The following is a 19,058-nucleotide window of genomic DNA, read 5'->3' on the forward strand; positions in this document are numbered from 1 at the left end:
ACAGGGGGTTGGGTGCTTCTGTGACTTTGGACAGAGAACTCAACACTCTGCATTGCAGCTCTCGATCTCCTCTGCTTGGTAGACGGCACCTTAGATGTGGACCCAGTCTTGTTTGTTTCTGTGTCCCTAGCGCCCCCTACAGAGCCTGGCACATAGTAGGTACCCAATACGTATTTGTGAGATGTGTGATTAAAGCTACCGGCTGCTAGTTGTCCAGAGCTACCATTGGCCGTGTTTTCCTTGGTCACGTTAGTAAAGCAACCAATGAAATGGTGCCTCAATGACTTCCCTGAGCAACCTTCAGACCCAGAGCTGTCCCCTAGGTCCAGTCCTTACTGCCTCTGAGCAGCCAACCAAATTTACGGGTAACGCAGAGACACTCTCGATGAGGAAGGCTAGAACACAATGGGAGGTGGCCAGGAGCAAGGGAGGAAGAAAGAAATGAGGGTGGTACAGAGAGAAGTTTCCGGAAACTTTTGTGGATTTTATAGAATGAAGTAGGTGTTGAAGATACTCAGGACCTGAACAGGGAGGGAGGGGCGGAGGGGGTATTGCAGGCAATAAGCACCCCGAGGAGAGACACAGCAGCTGAAATTTGTGCTGTGGGCGAGGGCTCTGTGTGCACAGCAAGGGAGCTGTGCAGGGACCCCCACAGAATCCTGCATGCCCCCCCACCCCCGCTCCCCTGCCACCCAGGCCTGCACTGGCTCTTCCAACTCCAGATCTCCCTCCCCTCCTGCTTCCCACTAGTTAGTTGCAGGCTTCCCCAGCTCCCCAGCCTTTTTAAACCTGACCCCCATTTGATCTACATGTCCCCTTGAGGCTCACTGCTGAACTGACCCCATGTCTCCAGTTTCCCTTTTCATCCCTGACCCCTGAACTCAGCCACCGGTCCTTCCCTTTTGTGCACATATTTCTTTGTTTGTGTTTATTTATGCATCCTGCGAATCCTACAGAGGAACAGTTGGAAGGCAGCAAAATTGGCAAGAATAGGAATGACGACACAGGATCTGGGTGCCTTAGAGTTGTCACTCACAGTCCCCAGTCTGGATCATCTCTCTCCCTCTCTAGGTATTACCTAAAGTCTAGTGGACTTTCCCCAACCCTCCTTCTGATGAGTAAAAGCTCATCAGACTTTTACTCTCTGCTTACCTGTTGGTTCTACTGTCTGCACGAGGCTAGGTCTCTTCCCTCCGGCAGTTTTCATAAGGGTTCAGGATCATGGACATTGGGTCAAATGGACTCCACTCCATAAAAGGCCTTGTTATAATCACTATGAAACATCTTTGAGCCTCAGTTTCCTTCTCTAGAAAATAGGGATGATAATAATAATGCCACTTCCCGGGGCTATTGTGAAGAGTGAATGACACAAATCGTGTTAAACCCTCCACAAAACCGACTATCACAAAGGAAGTGAGAACTAATTTTATCCCAAAATCTAGGCCTAAGGGAGCAATTAAGGCACAGTGAGAGGTCTGAACAGTGTCCACAGCCACAAGTATGACTGTGCTCCTCGAGGCTAGATAGCTCTTCTAAAATCAACACTTGTGACATCTATTTTGTCTCCATTGACATTTGTCCCCCATGGAGTATGAAAAACTCAAAGGCAGGGACTGTGTCTTATTTATTTTTGTATCTCAGTGACCAGCATGATCATCTGACATCAGTATTTGATGAAAGGATGAACAATGAATGAATGAATGAATGAATATGAATGAATATGAATAAATGAATATGAGTGAATGAGTGAACATGAGTGAATGAATGAATGGGTGGGCAGTCATCTCATGGACCTCCAGACTGGTACCACTTCCTATGTCTGTTGACTCCCAAACAGGAACCTTGACACCCCAGGTGTCGGCATAGAAAGTGTTCACATGGCCCCCACTGCATCCAACACACATCGTAAACCATGGCACATCAGGCACTGTGCTAGGCTCTGAGATTATGAAAAGGAGTAAGACATGGCCCTGTCCTCAAGAGGTTTGAAACCTAGAGAGAGGCACAGATGATCACTCTAATGGTTGCACTGTAGGAATGCTTTATGAGAACTATAAAAAAAAAAAAAGTGTTTATGAAGCCCAGGGGAGGAAGTGATTAATTCTGAACAATGGTTAGGGAAGGCTTTAGGGACATTTGGCCTGAACCTTGCAGCATCTATCAGGAGTCACTGCTTTCGGAATGTTGTAGAGCACAGTCACCACACTCAGAAGTTGATTTCGATAAGTAAGATGGGGTTGGAGTTAAGAGAGCATTGAAAACTAGATAAAGGCATTTGGACTGCAAACCAGCATGTCCCAGGATTTTCCATGGAAGGAATTGGTAGCAGCAGAGACTGAACATAACACTCCGGGGGGCTGGGGCCATAGTCTAAAACGGCTCACCATGCTTGGAATATCCTAAGTCCTGTGTTTTATCCTAAAAACATATAGGAATTCTGCAACTTACAGCAAAGCATGGGCACGTTTATTTAATGTAAAAATGCCTTTTGTACCTCAACTCTGAGTGAAATTAGTGTTCCAGGGCGATGCCCCATAAACATCCTGAGCATTGCTTATGCCTTGGCACGCCGATAGCACACTGGACTGGGTTTGAGAGTGTTAGTTACGGATCTCAGAGGTGCTGGGGTAAGATGTGGCATGAGGAAAGCAGGTGCTGTGGGGTGGAATTCTGAGCTCTCGGTGGCATACGTGGTCTCAGGGGACAGTCATTGCCTCAGGAGGAAGAAAGAATCAACTTACTGACTTTAAGTTCCAACAGTTCTTGCAACTCGGCAGAGACACTGTTCTTGGAAGTCAAGGTTTTTGATTTGCCAGAAGAATGTTTTGCAATACAGAAGGCTAATAACTAAAGGAAGCTTGGCATGAAGTTAGAGAGTGGAAAAATAATAGAAAACCCAGGCCACCCAGTCTGCAGACCAGACAGAAAACACCCTGGCCGGGACGGCGAGCTTCTGAGCAGGAAAAGGATATTTTAGAATCGGGAGGGTCCCTGAGAAGGAGCCTTGTGCCCTGCTGGGACACAAGACAGTAGTAGATGGAATTAGTTGGGGATTCTAAGAGGTAAAGAGACTTTTGCTTACTTCTGGAGTTTGGAAAGCCCCAGAAATATGTGTCATGCCACGGTGAGGAAGGGACATGAGGGATGGGACATGGGGACCTAGGGCAGGGAGGGTCCTGTGGCAGGCTTGCATTTTCCTAGGCTCCAAAGATACTAGAAATCTAAGTGGGATCCTGCGTTAAGACCAGATACCTAAACCCACCCCCATGGCACATCACCTCCTTCTTATCCTCAGACCTGAAATATATCTGGGGTGAAGCGGGAACAGAGACAATACTGCCTTTAGCTAAATTTAAACCTGGAATGACTGTGAAATCTACATTTGTGGCAATCAGGTGGAAATGGGGGCTTGAGGTAGACATTCGGTAACTTAGAGAAAACTTACGTTAGAATTTTTGCCGAGGGACTGGCTTTGGAAATCCTTCCCCAGTCCGCAGAGGTTGAGGAGGACCGATCTGACAGCAGAGTTCAGGAGGGTTGGAGAAGGGAGGCAGACAGGGAGATCGGGCTCCCAGGGAAGGTAGGACATAGTGACAGGAGGCTCCCAGCTGCACTTGGGGACCAAATGTTCTCTGGCACAGAGAAGAGAATGGAACAGATGAAAAGGAAAAATAAATAGCACAAGTCCTCCTGCCCGGGTCCCAAATGCCCCAGAAGATGCTAGGGTTCTATCAACTGGCCGGGGTTAACTTGCTTCTGTGCCGCCGTCCTTTGGAAGAAAAGGATGTGAGCTGTATTAATACGCAGTCTTGTCCAAAGGGTGCTGTCTGGGAGACGCTGTGCAAATCATCCTAAGAGCTGGGGCTTCGGCTCCCTTCCCAGCCACGGCAGCTAGTGCCCGTTTAATGCAGCGGCCCCATTTCTGCCATGGCTGAAGCCCAGACAAACGTTACTCAGTGAGGCGACAAGGCTTCCTAAGCCAAGCGAAAGTCCGTGTGACCTCCTCCAAGCCAAGCAAGAAGCACCAGCCTGGAACGGAAGGCACCATTGCATTGCTTGGCCTCTCTCTGGCAAATTAGCCATCAGACTTATGGAATATAAGCTACTGCTCAAGGGAGCCCCTCCTGCGGCAGAAGAACAGGACCGGTGTAACCCGAAGGATCTCTTCCTTTAAGTCTTTAAGTGGTTGCCAGGAGTGGAGCCACAGGAACATTTTTTTTTCCCCCTTGTGTCTCAGACTGAACGAAGGGCAGTCGCTTTAATTTGCTTTCCAGAGTAGCTCGTAGGTGATCTTTCTTTTCGTGATGTGAGTCAGTGGGCTCTCACGTGTGCCTAAGGGAAGGGGGAGAACGTGGAGCACGCAGACAGGGACGGCAATGAAGTGAACTGTGAAGAAGGTCCTTTTTGCAGAGACTTCTGAAGCTGACAGTGGCTGTGGGCACTTTGCTTTCAAGTACAGACGGTCCCTGACTTACGATGGTTTGACAATGTTTCGATTTTACGATGGTGCGTACACGTTTTAATGTACCGCGTGCTTGGAAGTTTGAATTTGGATCTTTTCCCAGGCTAGCGATATACAGGGTGATTCCTCTCCTGTGAGGCTGGACAGCAGCTCCCCGTCACCCCGAGATCACCCCGGTCAGCAGTCGATACACCGACCACCCGCCCGTGCCCGTTCAGTCGTTCCAGTTTTCGCTTTGGTCAGCACTTTGTTACAGAACAGGCTTTGTGTGAGATGATGTTGCCCAACCATAGGCTAACGTCTCAGGTAGGCGAGCAATTTCAAAGAAAAGGATCTGGTGCTACCCTGCTTCTAATCCAATATTACAGTTCAAACGTCGCTGCCAAATTTCGGAGAAGAACCCTAACATTGGGATGGAGCCACTGCTCCTGAGTCTTTTTGCCAGGCCTCCCTTGGCTCTGGTGGCAACCACAACATTACCCCTTCGCTTCATCTCCCCAATTTCCTTCCCTGCCTATGGCTCAGTGACCATCTGCCTTCATCTACAGCTGAAAAATGAAATGGTGGCGCGTGTGGAAGGCTACATGGGAATTTACAAAAAGCAGCAGGCTTCATTCCAAGCTCTTGCATTTTCTTCCGCCTTTTCTTTTCAGCAACACTTGTTTATTCTCTCACTCCGCCCCTATAAAAAGAAATCTCGTTAGCCACTCACAGAATGCCGGCACCCCAATTCAAGGGGATCGGGTTACTGAAGGCTTTGCAGAACAATTGTCAGACGAAAAGGTAGTCGGTAAATTCCAAGGAAATTAAATACCTTTATCTTGAAAAACACAGGCTCACAATCGGGCTTCAAAGGAACATAAATACACCACCAGGCTGTGAAAATCAGGGTCCCCTTTCAAGGATGGAAAAGAGGCCAGTGGTATTGACTCACAAAATCCTTAGAGAGCAGGAAGTTTGCTGTCTGGCACAGCGGGAATGAAAGTGTGAGACATCTTAGCAAGAGGGGGGTAAGGGGTGGGTGGGGGATGGATCCTGGGGCTGTTATCCTCTCTGTCTCTTCTCGGGGGGCCCAGCCTGATTATCCCAGTTCTCTGGTTTCTCTGGAGAGAGCCAAGACGGGAAATCTGAATATGGGAGTTTAGATAGTGTCTCAGAGAGATGCTTGCAGAGGAAGCCTCTCCCTCATCCAATCAGATTGATTGCTGAGAGACCGAGAAACTCCCGGGGGGTGCCAGAAAGCACGATCGGGAACAGAGGTAGACGGTGGTCTGGTGCGTCTGCATCCGAGGAGGTCAGCCACTCTGAAGGCTGCAGCCCAACTTTGGATACTGAGCCAAGGTTAAGTCGATAAAGCATCGATTCAAACATTCGATGGAACGTTGTCAAGGAGAGAAGGGAATTTTATAAGCGGAACTAATAGGACCCTCTTTCTGGTCACTCTAGGTTGGGGGAGGGGTCCCAGGAATGAATTCAGTCATCAAAGTGTCAGGGTGAGTTCTGTATCCCTCTCCCTGTAGCATCAGGAACCCTGGTTCCAGGGAGAGGCCGTGTGGGCTGGGGGTAAGGGCTCTGGCTCTGGCTTCAGTTTGGATCTGACACTTCCTACTGGCCACAGGACCACGGACAAGTAAGCTGACTCCAGAACCTTACTTGCCTTGTCGGAAAAATGGACGTAAACACAGTGCCAATTTCACAGGGCAACTGTTAGGATGAAATTAGAATGTTTAGCCTGGTAACCTTGCTCAGAGTAAACAGTCATGAAGGTCGGCCCTATTTTTATAAAGAACATTATCTGGGTAGTCAGATTTATGTAGATTTCACACCTCTGCCCTGAAAACGTGGGCAACTTCACTTAAGTTCCTTGAATTCCTGTTTCTTTAACTGGAAAATGCCGACAGTGAGCCTTCTTCACAGCGTTTTTAATGATAATTGAATGAGATAGCACATGTTTTTTAAAACCGAGGCGCTCGCGCTCATATTTTGATAAATTGTAAAGTGCCTCCCCCAGGCTTATGTTTTGATAAATTGCAAAATTTATCAGATGCCTCTGCCATCCCTCTTCTATCTCGTGTCCATTCGCCTTCTCTCCTTCCATCACTGTCTCCAGACTCAGCCAGTTCTAGTCAATGAATGTCACAGTAAGAGTAAGTGGCATGCCTACTGTCTCACAGTCCTCAGTCGTGCAAACCTGACGAATTGTTCCATGTTTTCTGAGAAGGTCATACAGGTCAGCTCCCACATGGACTCGTGAAGTTGCTATTTACAATCAATAAGTCCGTGGAGATGAGACCATGGAAGCTATTTGCTTGGATGTAGGTGAAGGTGATTCCGAAATAGAAAGTGCTGGAAAGTCATATTGGTCAAGGAATTCATGTTCTCGTCAAGCGTTTTCAGTGTGGAACTTTGCACAGCACTTCAGCACACAGCGTGGGGCTCAGGTCAGGGAGGTTTCTCAAGAAAGATATGCTGACTGTTGTTCAAGAGTATACTCTCCCTTGCTGGGATGCTAATGCTAGTCTCTCTTTGTACCTACCTCTGTGGCTCTTGTGGCCTCTGCCTTCTTGCCTCCCAGGCTAGCCCTGCCCCTTCCTTGTTCAAAAGGAACTTCCCTGCGTCTCAGTCTGCAAATTTCCCCGGTGCCATCTGGAGGTATTAAAGGGTGTTAAGGCCTGAGACGCATGTGCCCCTGAATCCAAAAGGTGATTATTTCCAGGTCAGAACTGATGGCAGAGCAGTTGGGTGGAGATTCCAGTCTATCACCGGTACTCCCTTCTGGGTTGCCATTTCCCTCTGTTAGTTCTAGAGACACGGAATGCTGTTTGTTGGCATTTGCCAACTGTAATTTGTATTTGTGGACAAGCTATGAGCGACACCGGCGTTAGGATTGAATCAACCAAGACTTTGCAGGGGGAGTTCGATTCTATGTCAGTTAATGCAGTCTCGTGGCTGGGGCATAGCTGAGGCTCCGAGACTTACGTGTCAAGAGAGGCTCTGTCTGAAAGCCATCTGTCTAGGTGGTGTCTGTGTGGGCCGTCTGAAGAAGGGAAGGGAGGAGGGGTGATTAGCAGGGCGTCCCCTCGCAAGGGCCGAGGCGGCTATGAGCACAATGAGGGCCTGTGGTCAGACTGGAGGGTGCCCATGCCAGCGTAGAGGCTGTGTGCTGCGGAAGGCATTTGACTTTAGCAGAATGACTGATGACAGTATTAAATGGAACCACTGTGTTCTCCTAGAGCTCGCTGCCTGCTCCCGCTCCATCTGTTTCTCAACTCAGGCTCTGCCAACAATCTATTCTTGCTTCCACTTTCCAGTAAGTTCCTAAAGGCACCGGTGGTATACAAGCCTCGCTCCTGGGTGGGGAGGCCGCTCAGCCAGGAATCGGCACTCTTGAGCCAACAGCCATGATTGACACGCTGGCCCTGAAACACGAGAAGCTGAGAAAGAAGGACCGTGGGGTGTGTTGGGGACTCATGCTTTCTACCCGCATTCTGTTAAAACCTCAGCTCCTCCGAGAGGCTTTCCCTAACCTGATCAGACTTCTCCCAGCACAGATCACCTGTCTGTTTATAACCCTCCCCAGTTCCCTTGCACCTGCCTGGGACCCGGTACCATCGGTCCACGTGGTAGGTTCACCGTCAGTGTTCAGTCCCACCTTGGCCAGCCACTCTGTGCAGTCTGGTCCTTCTGCCTCTGTGATCAGTCTGCGAGCACGCGACAAGGGCTGTCGCACTTTACTATTATTTCAAACTAAAATGAATTAGGAATGAATGCATTTCACAGTATGGATCCAAAGCTTTTGATAACGCAGGCTTCCACATATGAGATGTCTTTATCCTCTTGCTTTCTGTTCATTCTTTCTGCAGACATTTATTGGGCTCTTATTATGGGCCAGGCCCCATGATGGTGGAGTTACAGAGTTGATCCAGACCTGGATCGTCCCCTTATGGAACTCACAGTCTAGCGGGAAATCCAGATTTATCAGGTTAAACGAGGGTATTATTTTACGCAACGTTAGAATGATTCACGGTGCATTGTCAATGAAACACCAAAGCGGTATAACTAACAGAGCCAGGTAAGATGAGCTAAGTCTTGAAGGAAAGGTTAAGGTTGGCCTGGTGCGTGTCTGGGGGCTGGGGGGGTAGGCTCCAGGGAGAGGTGCCAATGGGAGTAAAGGTACAGAAGGTAGGGTGCTGGGAACAGAATGCTGTGCGCTGGGAACTGGGAACAGTTACTAGAGATGTTATTGCGGTTGGATTTTAGCATCTTGGAAAGATCAGTCAGGCAAACTTAGTGGAGGGCAGAGTTGAGTTATATGACTACAAGCAGGGAATCATTTTGGAGGCCTCATGCAACAGTCCCAGCAAGAAACAGTGGGAGCCTGAACTAGGGAAGTACTAGCAGGGTAAGAAGTTGAAAAGCATGTAGGAGGTAAAATCACCAGGACTTGGTACGAGCCAGTGCAGGAAGGAGAGACAAGAGACCAAATTCAGGAAAATGAGAGAATGTGCCTCAGAGCAAGCGGAGGCACCGAGGAGGTTGCAAGAGAGCGATGTCTTTATAAAAAGCCAAGAAGGGAGAGTGCTTGGCAATCCCAAGTGCCCCAAGAGGTCACTTAAGATCAGGACTGGAAAACTTCCAGTAGGTTCGAAACACACTGTTCGTTGGTGACCTTGGTGGGGGTGGTTTTGGTGATGCGAGACAAAATCACATGGGGTGAAGAGTGAACAGGAAAAACAAAAAGTGAATTCAGAACAGAACCACTTTCTTCTTCAGATACCCAGGGCCTAAAAGCTTTTCAAGAATCCAAAATTATGTTTGAGGTCTGAAAAATGTTTTAGCTCTAACACGCAAAAAGAAACGGCAAAATTAAATTAAGACATGTTTAATTAAATATCCCCAAAATGTAACATTGTTTCGACTTCATTAATTTTTAAATTTAATATTCATAAAAACTTCATTACATTTAGAAACAATTTTTTTGCTTAGATTTTTTTTTCTCGTTTTGCAAACATTCCCTGGTATGCGCGATGATTGCTGAGAAATCACAGCCCATTATAAATTAACTGTTGCCTGCTACTCAGCCACGTCACGAGCAAAATTTTTAAAACGCATTGAACAGGAGATGTGGGTGCATTTTCTTCTTCTCGCTTTTATGTGAGACGGGGCCTCCAAAGGTACGCGGTTTTAAGGGCTTGAAAATGTCTTAAAACAGTTCTGATAGGGGCGCCTGGGTGGCGCAGTCGGTTGAGCGTCCGACTTCAGCCAGGTCACGATCTCGCGGTCCGTGAGTTCGAGCCCCGCGTCGGGCTCCGGGCTGATGGCTCGGAGCCTGGAGCCTGTTTCCGATTCTGTGTCTCCCTCTCTCTCTGCCCCTCGCCCGTTCATGCTCTGTCTCTCTCTGTCCCAAAAATAAATAAACGTTGAAAAAAAAAAATTTAAGGAAAACAGTTCTGATACAGACAACTGTTTCAGAAAGCTTGGCCAGGGAAGGAAGGAGAGAGAATGGGTGTTCACTAGACAGAGTTGGAAGGGGAAGAAAGGCTTCTTATTTTTCTTTGGGGATTTTTCCTGTATCAGGCAGAACTATCGCAAAGTGATCAGAGAGTCTTCTAGTACCTCAATGGTCGCTTGGGGACTCCGTTTACCTGAACAGGTGGATACCCTTGGGATCACTGTGGTCACCTTCCCCTTCACCAAGGCCCTCATCCGGCCTTCTCCACAGGGGCCAGCTGGAGGCTCTGGTTCATCCATGAGGCTCAGATGCACATCTGAACACCCGGCTCTCACCACCCTTTAACCTGCTGCTGGAGCATGTGCCAGAACGCCCCAGCCAGGCCCCTCTGTGCCCTCTTTCTCAAGTGTCCCCCTGTGTCTGCCCCATTCACCTGGATCCTCATGTTCCCATGGTCAAAAACTTTCTGCCCAAATGGTCCCAGTAACCTGGGGCTGGTGTTCAAAGGAACCCCAAGCATCTTCCTCCTGGAAAGTAGAAATCTACTCCAAACCCTCTCTGCCTTCCCTTATAATTGATTTTTTAACTACCCCGCTGCTTTTGATTATTCGAAATAGAGGATTCATATCTGCACTGGTTTCCAAAAGTCAACTGCGTAGACCTGCAGACCAAAGTATAGAGTCCTTGCGATGCATTCGTGGTGTAAGCCGTGGTAGGAAATTATCATTGTGGGCGGGCGCTGCACCCAGCCGGGCTGTTGTAAAAACAAAACAAAAAAAGCAACACTTGAGGCTTCGTGAGAGGAAAGCCAGGGAGTCTTGAAATGACTAGGTGGGGCTATTTTTCCAGCTTTCCAAGGTGCAGAAAGTAGTGTCGCATTTCTGCTCCTGAACTAGGCTCATTTCTTAGTGTTGCATGAGGCTGGCTTTCCCTGACACTGACATAGCTCCCTATCCCCTTACCGATTAAACAAACACTCAAACATGCAAGCAGTCTAGACCAGCCCAGGGTGTAAGCTACCCTCCTGGCATTTTCCTGGATAAAAGATGCTTTTTGATTTATGAATGTGGCCCCTGGGGAATCGGGGTCTCATGTGCTTATGACACTGCCCCTAAGGTTTGGGTTTCTCTGAGACTAAGCAAAGCATCCAGTTACGTAGCTAAACGCAGTGTTTGACACTGTGGAAATGAAACAACCTACAGATACTTACTGAGTGCGTGCTGTGTATCATGCTAGGCAGCGAGGAGGCAACTGGGAACTGCCTGACTTCAAGGAACTTAGTCATGTACATTGCTTCTGAAAATACCAATCTGCACACTCATTTTAGGCCTGGCTGGAAAAGAGTCACTGGTGAAATGTGTTTTAAAATGCAGATTCCGGGGCTCCTGGGTGGCTCAGTCGGTTGAGTGTCTGGCTTCCGCTCAGGTCATGATCTTGCGGTTTGTGGGTTCAAGCCCCACGTTGGGCTCTATGCTAACAGCTCAGAGCCTGGAACCTGCTTTGGATTCTGCAGCTCCCTTTCGCTCTGCCCCTCCCCCACTCATGCTCGCTCGCGCGCGCTCTCTCTCTCTCTCAAAAATGAGTAAAAACATTTAAAACATTTAAAATGCAGATTCCTAGGCCCCATCTTCAGAGACATGGATTCCATAGGTCTGGTGTAAGGACTAGAAATCTGTATTTTGAACAAGCTTCCCAGGGGCTCCTGGGCGGCTCAGTCGGTTAAGCGTCGGACTTCGGCTCAGGTCATGATCTCACGGTCCGCGGGTTCGAGCCCCATGTCAGGCTCTGTGCTGACAGCTCAGAGCCTGAAGCCTGCTTTGGATTCTGTGTCTCCCTCTCTCTCTGACCCTCCCCCGTTCATGCTCTGTCTCTCTCTGTCTCAAAAATAAATAAACATTTAAAAAAAAAAAAAAGAAAAAAGAAAAATGAACAAGCTTCCCAGGTGGTCCTGTTGGGTAGCCCAGTTTGACAAACACTGGTCTGGAGGGATAAAACGTTTTACTGTCTAACTAAGTAACATGTTGACGCAGATAATGTAAACGGAATTTTTTCTACCCACAGTGCAGTTAAAACAACTGCTTTATATCCAATAAACCCAGTGTTAGAGATTCACTAAATTTTTTATGAAACGTCTAGACTTTATAGGTATTTTGCTATCATGTCTCTGTAGGCTAAATCAAATTTTCACTAATCCGTTTTGTTTTCTTTTCATAAAAAAAAACCTTTTTAATTTTTTTAAATTTTTTTTAAATGTTTATTTTTGAGAGACAGAGAGACAGCGTGTGGGTGGAGGAGGGGCAGAGAGAGAGAGAGGGAGACCGAGAATCTGAAGCAGGCTCCAGGCTCAGAGCTGTCAGCACAGAGCCTGATGCAGGGCTCGAACTCAAAGACCGTGAGATCACGACCTGAGCTGAAGTCTTGAGCTGCCCAGGGCACACCCCTCATGTTTATTTATTTTTAAGAGAGAGAGAGCAGGTGCCGGGGAGGGTCAGAGAGCGAGGAGCAGACAGAGGATCCGAAGAGGGCTCTACACTGCCAGCCAGATGCAGGGCTCAAACTCACGAACCATGAGATCATGACCTGAGCTGAAGTCAGTCGCTTAACCGACTGAACCACCTAGGTGCCCCTCAATGACCCTTTTCTTAAAATGACCTTCCCCTCCCGCCCCCAGATGGTTTTTTGAAGACTTCTCTCTAGTCTCCTCTTTTTGCAACCACATCCCTTTTCCCCTCTTTTACTCCATCAATGCCGCTCCTTTGTTTGTGTGTTTGTTTGTTTCAAAAGAACTCTATCAAGGAATATGTGTGTAAAGTATCTACACGACTCAAGTTCCGGCTCTGTAAATGACCTTCAGCATCTTTGGTAGAACAATAATGTCTTCCAGCCCTCTTACGTCACCTTTCGTTTGTTCTCACTTTCTTACAGGACTGGGAATGGAGAATATTGGTGGAATCTTTGTGGTTCTTATTTGTGGCTTAATCGTGGCCATTTTTATGGCTATGTTGGAGTTTTTATGGACTCTCCGACACTCGGAAGCTACTGAGGTAAACCTTCAAAGGGGTACGACCTGTAGTGTTGGCGGACGGGCTCGGGCATGTACAAAAATCATTTTTTGAGACCCCATAAAAGGGTGGAGTGCCCACAAGACAGTGCAGGGGAAAGAATCTCAATCCTGAGGGCAGGAGATCTGGGTTCATGCTTTATCACTTACTAACGATGCAGCCACAGAAAGCGCACTTAACCTCTGAGCTTTCTTTCCGAACCGGCCCGGCAAATACATATGGGATGAATGTTTTATGCACAACGAAGCCTTCTACAACTACAATTTAAGGCGTAGTATGGCAGAGAAAAACAGGCAAAAGTACCAGGCTGCCAGTGGAAACCGTTGACGTTAGTTCTTGGATCTTTAGGATGTTTTTAACTTCCCGGCAAAGGCGTTTAGAGATACCCCAATTTACGTGAGCCCAAGAATTACGTCTTTTTTCCCCCGGGGATTTTGAGTAACTTTAATTCCCGAACCTGTGGCTTCGCAACTGGGCTAATGTAGATTTCCCACAGACTGAAGGGTCTGGTTAGAAGGAAGAAGACTGTGTCCTTTTCTGCCTCAGAGAAGGGGCACAAATCCTTATGTGCTGATGGCATCGTTCGGCTTTTAAAGTATAGTAGCTTCTCTCGGTTTCTCAACCCTGGATCTCCCTGAGCCTCCTGGCTTCACTGATGCTGGAGAAACAGCTCCTAGCAGGACATGAGTGTACGTGTGCCCGTCCATCAGTGGAGTCCAGCCTCAGGCGGGGGTGGGGGTGGGGGTGGGGGGAAGGCTGTCAGTACAGCACTGCCTGCTGGTCCTTTTACTTTTCTGTGCTCAGCCTCTTTCCCATACCCACTACTACTTCCAGACCATCACCCACTCCTCACATCTCTTGGTCCCTCCGTGCACAGAGGTTGATTTTATCTCCCATCTCCCCAGGAAATCAGGAGTGGGCAGCCCCAAGTTACAACTCCCGCTTAAAACTCTACCCACAGCTAAAACCACCCCTGCGGCCCACCGCAGATGCTCCCGGGCATCCCTCTCTCTCTCCCTTGGTCCCATCTTTCCTTGGCTATTCTAGGGTCCTCCTCGTTCTCCCCTTTATTTTTGCTGCCTGCTGACTCCCCAAAATCTCAACTTATGTGCAAGTTTATCCTCTGTTTTAAAATGATACCAGAATCACTATTGGTCTTGCGCTGTCTTTTCCCTCTGGCTAACCAAGGTGATCCGACTATCTCAGACTCCATTTCCGGACCTCCCAGCCAGTCCTTAATGCAAGGCAGTCTGGCTCCTCCCCATCCCTGCACTGAAAGGTCATCGCTGAGGTCTAACCCCTCCCAGTGGGCAAAACCAGAGAACCCATTGGGCCTTATTGGACCTCAGTGTGCCCCTTGATGAAGTGGACAGTTCCTTCCAGGAGCTCTCTCCTCCCTTGCCTTTCCCGGCACCAAGCTTTGTTGGTTCCCCTCCTATCTCTCCCTCCAGCTTTCCTGGCTTTCTCTCTTTGTCCACTGCTAAAATGGTGGTGCTACTTACTTGGTAAGACTTAGTTCAACCTAAGTGTTCTTCTCCTGGACGAGAGGACGAGAGGAGCTGATCATTTCTCCTCCTTTCCATCACCACTATAACCTGTGCACTGAGCACTCCTACACTGTGTTGCAATTATTTTTGGATCTGCCTTCCTACTAAACACTGCCTGAAAGAAAGCACTGTGTCCTCTGTCTCTATATTTCCCCCCAAAGCACAGTGCTTGATAAGTAATTGGCATCCAACAAATGAGTGTCTCGCCACATATAATACAGTAGGCAAGTGGTATTGTTTTAGGTGTTACAGTCATTATTAGAAGCACAGAGATGTTAAGGGGCTTGCCCAGAATCTCTGATATTTAGCAACAGTAGGAGGTCCAGAACCCAGGTCTTCATTCTTGATGCCGGCCGTATCCCATCAGGTGATACTACTTCTCCGTAGCTGCTTTAAGTAGAGGATCTGTGCACATTTGGTTATTCTGCCAAGAGTTCACCCATGGTCTGGATGTACCTTAAAAAATTCAGCGAGGACATCCGAGAACCAAAATGAAGAGTAAAGTCTCCGTTAGCTATCTGGCTATGGTAGAACAACTGTCCTGTTGATAGAACTGGAAGATTGGAAGAAAGACCATGAAAGAGCGGGTTTCTTCTTCCATCAGAGTCCAGGAAAGCATCCCTTCCAGCACAGAGTAGAGAACTAAACTGAGCATACATGTGCTTTGGAGTAGGTGGGTTTAGGTTCAAAATCTGGGTCAGCCATCGATGAGTCAAGTAATTTTTCACAAGGTAAATAACTTCTCGGAGCCTCTGTTTCCACATCTGTGAAATGGGTATCATAGACATAGCAGCGGGAGTAGTAGATGTAGAAGTGTAGCAGCAGTAACACGGGCTTGTGATTCTTCACCCACAATTCTGAAGCCTAAAAAGCTTAGAAAGTGCCAAGTTCTTTTTATAAATTTGATGCAAAACGCATTTGGTGACAACATTCGAACCAGTGCAAGGCTAATGTTAGTATTTATGGTCTTTATCTCACTTGGTGTAAGGTACATAGGCTTTGCTACATAAATAACTAATGTGCTTTTTCCAGTTTTATGGCCAAATAATTGACATACATCATTGTGTAAGTTTCAGGCATACAGGATAATGATTTGATTTCCACCTATGGTGAAATGATTACCACAATGGGTTCGGCTAACGTGTCATCTCACACAGATACAAGAAGAAGAAAAGAAGGAAAAAAGGAAAACCAGTTTTCTCCTTATGATGAGAACTCTCAGACTTTACTCTCTTAACAACTTAAAAAAAATTTTTTTTCTCTTAACGTTTGTTTATTATTGAGAGACAGAGAGAGACAAAGCATGAGCATAGGGGGGTGGGGGCAGAGAGAGGAGGAGACACAGAATCCGAAGCAGGCTCCAGGCTCTGAGCTGTCAGCACAGAGCCGGACCCGGGGCTTGAACCCACAAACAGCGAGATCATGACCTGAGCCCAAGTCAGACACTCAACTGACTGAGCCACCCAGGCGCCCCACTCTTAACAACTTTTAATGTGCTTGAATATATAGAGTCTGCCCTAGACCCCACAGGGTATGACGCGCAATATATTCTATGTATGCTTTATTACCTCTCTAAAATCTAAATCATTCTTTTTTTTTTTTTAATGTTTATTTATTTGTTTTCAGCGGGGGATGGGCAGAGAGAAAGGAGAGAGAGAATCCCAAGTAGAATGCAACGTGGGGCTCGATCCCACCAATTGTCAGATCATGACCTGAGCCGAAATCAAGTGTCAGTCGCTTAACCCACTGAGCCACCCAGGCGCCCCTAAAATCTAAAACGTTCCGAAACATAGATGGAGCAAGGGTTTCCTATCAGGAGACTATGAACCTGGAGAGGTGGTGATTGTTGTTGCTTTTGTTACAGTGATTATCATCTCCAGCTATACCCAGTTGATCAAAAGAATGAGTCTTTAGCTTGAGAACAGAGCGTTCCTGGAGACATGGCTTTTTTCAAATACTTGACAGACCTGCAGAAGAGGGGATATTTATTTATTAGGCTTCAGGTTACAAATTTAATTGGGATCGATGGACGACAATTTCACGCAGAGGGATTGTGAGTTCAGTAGAAGGAAACACCATTTCACGGGCTATCTCCCAACATGGTGAGGATGTTATCTTTGGAGGCCTCCGAACAAAGACAGGACAACCAGCTGGCAGGGCTGTTGACCTCTAGGGTATGGAGGGCGTTGGAATGTTTAGTGGCAGGTGGAAGGAGGGGGTGGGTTGCAAGGCCTCCATGTTATCTTCATCCCTACGATCGTGTGATTCTGAGACACGGGCCCCCCAGTCCCCCTCCTGCAGAGACACGCAGGGGACGCTCAAGAGACGCCCAGGGGCTCTTTCTGAGAGGTTAGGCTGTGACCTCCTCCTTCCCTCCAGGTGTCCGTCTGCCAGGAGATGGTGACCGAGCTCCGCAGCATCATCCTGTGTCAGGACAGTGTCCACCCCCGCCGGCGGCGCGCTGGGGTGCCTCCGCCCCGGCCCCCCGTTCCCGAGGAGCGCCGGCCGCGGGGCACCGCCACGCTCAGCAACGGTAAGCTGTGCGGGGCCGGGGAGCCGGACCAGCTGGCGCAGAGACTGGCCCAGGAGGCCGCCCTGGTGGCCCGCGGCTGCACACACATCCGCGTCTGCCCCGAGTGCCGCAGGTTCCAGGGCCTGCGGGCGCGTCCGTCGCCCGCCCGCAGCGAGGAGAGCCTGGAGTGGGAAAAGACCACCAACAGCAGCGAGCCCGAGTAGCCTCGGGGGGCGCCGGACACGCGGAGGCCAGGTGGGGAGGCGGGAGGGCCGGGGGGCAGATGCTGCGCTCCGCAGGGAGCCCGGACTTGTACAGCGTCCACGCTTCTCTCCGGAGCCTGGATCCAGGAACTTGACACACAGATCGGAGAGCCTGATGCCCCAGCCAGAGCCAGCGCCCTGGTCCGGGAGCTGGGTCCACCCAGAGACGTTGCACCCCGAGTGGCGAGGGGACGCCCGCCCTCCCGACCGCAAGGACCCACCTTCTCCCAGTGGGCCTTTCCCTCCCGCCAAAATTACAGAGTCTGGGGTGGGGGGCCTTGCCCAGACCTGTCCAATGAATTGGTGGAACCATCAGTGGAATTCTCCCCTAGGAAGGGGCCATTGTACCTTGGGTCTAGTTCTTACAGGAAAACAAATTAAACTAAACAGGGAAGTTTTTCTTTTCTGGATTTGTATATTTTTGTTAATGCTCTCTTATTTTCCTTTTCTTTCCCCTCCCTTGCACCGCACCTCGACCCCCCCCCCCCCCCCCCCCCGCCTTTTCTTCTTTGTTGTCTTCTCCGTTCTATTCATTTGTTTGGGATTGTTTTTGTTTTTGTTTTTGGAGGGGGAGGCTGGGTTAGGGAATGGAATTCTAAATAATCCCTGTTTCTTTTTCCTAAATTTTAGGATTTGGAGCGGCCAAGTGCGTCTGATTTCAGGTGCTGACCTCTCTCTTCTGAGTGGGGATTGGGGATAATGGGGAGTATAGGAGAAGAGTCTTGGGAAGAAGGAGGTGGAGAGTCTCAAAAGTCCATTAAAGTAATTTTTTAAATGCCAAAATCCAACCCACTCATAGTTTACTCAGAGAGACCTTGAAATGCCTGGGATTTCAGGGATTAATATGTCTTCTCTTTCTCTTTCTGACTTTCACTATGACCGGGTTCGATTTGGTCTTTTGTCAATGTGATCTCTAAAGAAGAGAGACAGGGGAGGAGAGCAGAATGTACAAGGTGTCCTGGGGCCTTGCTTAAGGAGCAGGGGCAGGTGATACACTTTTCCCACACCCTGGCCTTGGCTTCCCCCGGAGCGTGCTGTTCACAGGGAAGGAAGGATGGGGCTGCCCTGTCGGTATGGTGCACACTCTGTCAACGCTATCTCTTTAACCAAACCCAGTAGCTGCCTGTGAAGCCAGATCCCCTAGGCTGTCACGGATCGGGTGATTTCTTAGATGTGAGACCTGGGTGCAAGTGTGTGTGTGTGTGTGTGTGTGTGTGTGTGTGTGTGTGTGTGTGCGCGCGCGCGCTGTGTGTATTAAATGGAAAGACCTTAAGTAATCAAGAATGTGCCAGCTTCTTCGGAGACAGGTGGGGTCTCACAGCTCATACACCGGCCTGGGAACTCTTGAGTCCTACCCTCAGCTTGGGCAAAAGTCCCCTTGCGTGACTTTAAGTAAAGCATTTAACTTCTCTTCCATCTGCAAGGTCTGAGTTACCGATGCTTTCCAGGCTAGCAGATGGCTGCTAGTTACTGCTGTACTTGTGAGATGTTCGCAGGGTACGTACGTATGTACGCCCATCATCTGATGGGCGGGGTGAGGCTCCCCAGCCGCTGCTTCACCTTGACCTTGACCTTGACCTTGACCTTTGCTTGGCTTCACCAGTTGGGAGTTTCACGCAGAGAGTCTTCACTTTCTGATGGAAAACAAATTCTATGCAATTTCTGATTGTCAACTTCGAAAATCCAGAGGGAGAGAGAAGTAATCAGCCGCTCCCAGCCCCACCCCCCCCCCCCACCGCCACCACCTTGAATCAAACTGT

The 19,058-nt window shown here is 48.6% G+C and overlaps 1 protein-coding gene across 1 annotated transcript in view; it reads left to right on the forward strand.

Moving 5' to 3' along the window:
• GRIK4 (glutamate ionotropic receptor kainate type subunit 4) overlaps window positions 1-17,714 on the forward strand; it is a 311,988-nt gene extending 294,274 nt beyond the window's left edge. Inside the window, 3 exon segments of the mRNA XM_045038428.1 lie at window positions 12,840-12,958; window positions 16,903-17,131; window positions 17,134-17,714. Coding sequence (XP_044894363.1) covers window positions 12,840-12,958; window positions 16,903-17,131; window positions 17,134-17,393 — 608 coding nt within the window. The 3' untranslated portion in view covers window positions 17,394-17,714.
• Window positions 17,715-19,058: the final 1,344 nt, after the last annotated feature.

The sequence above is a fragment of the Felis catus genome, chromosome D1, assembly GCF_018350175.1.
Source record: "Felis catus isolate Fca126 chromosome D1, F.catus_Fca126_mat1.0, whole genome shotgun sequence".
Classification (NCBI taxonomy): Eukaryota; Metazoa; Chordata; class Mammalia; order Carnivora; family Felidae; genus Felis; species Felis catus.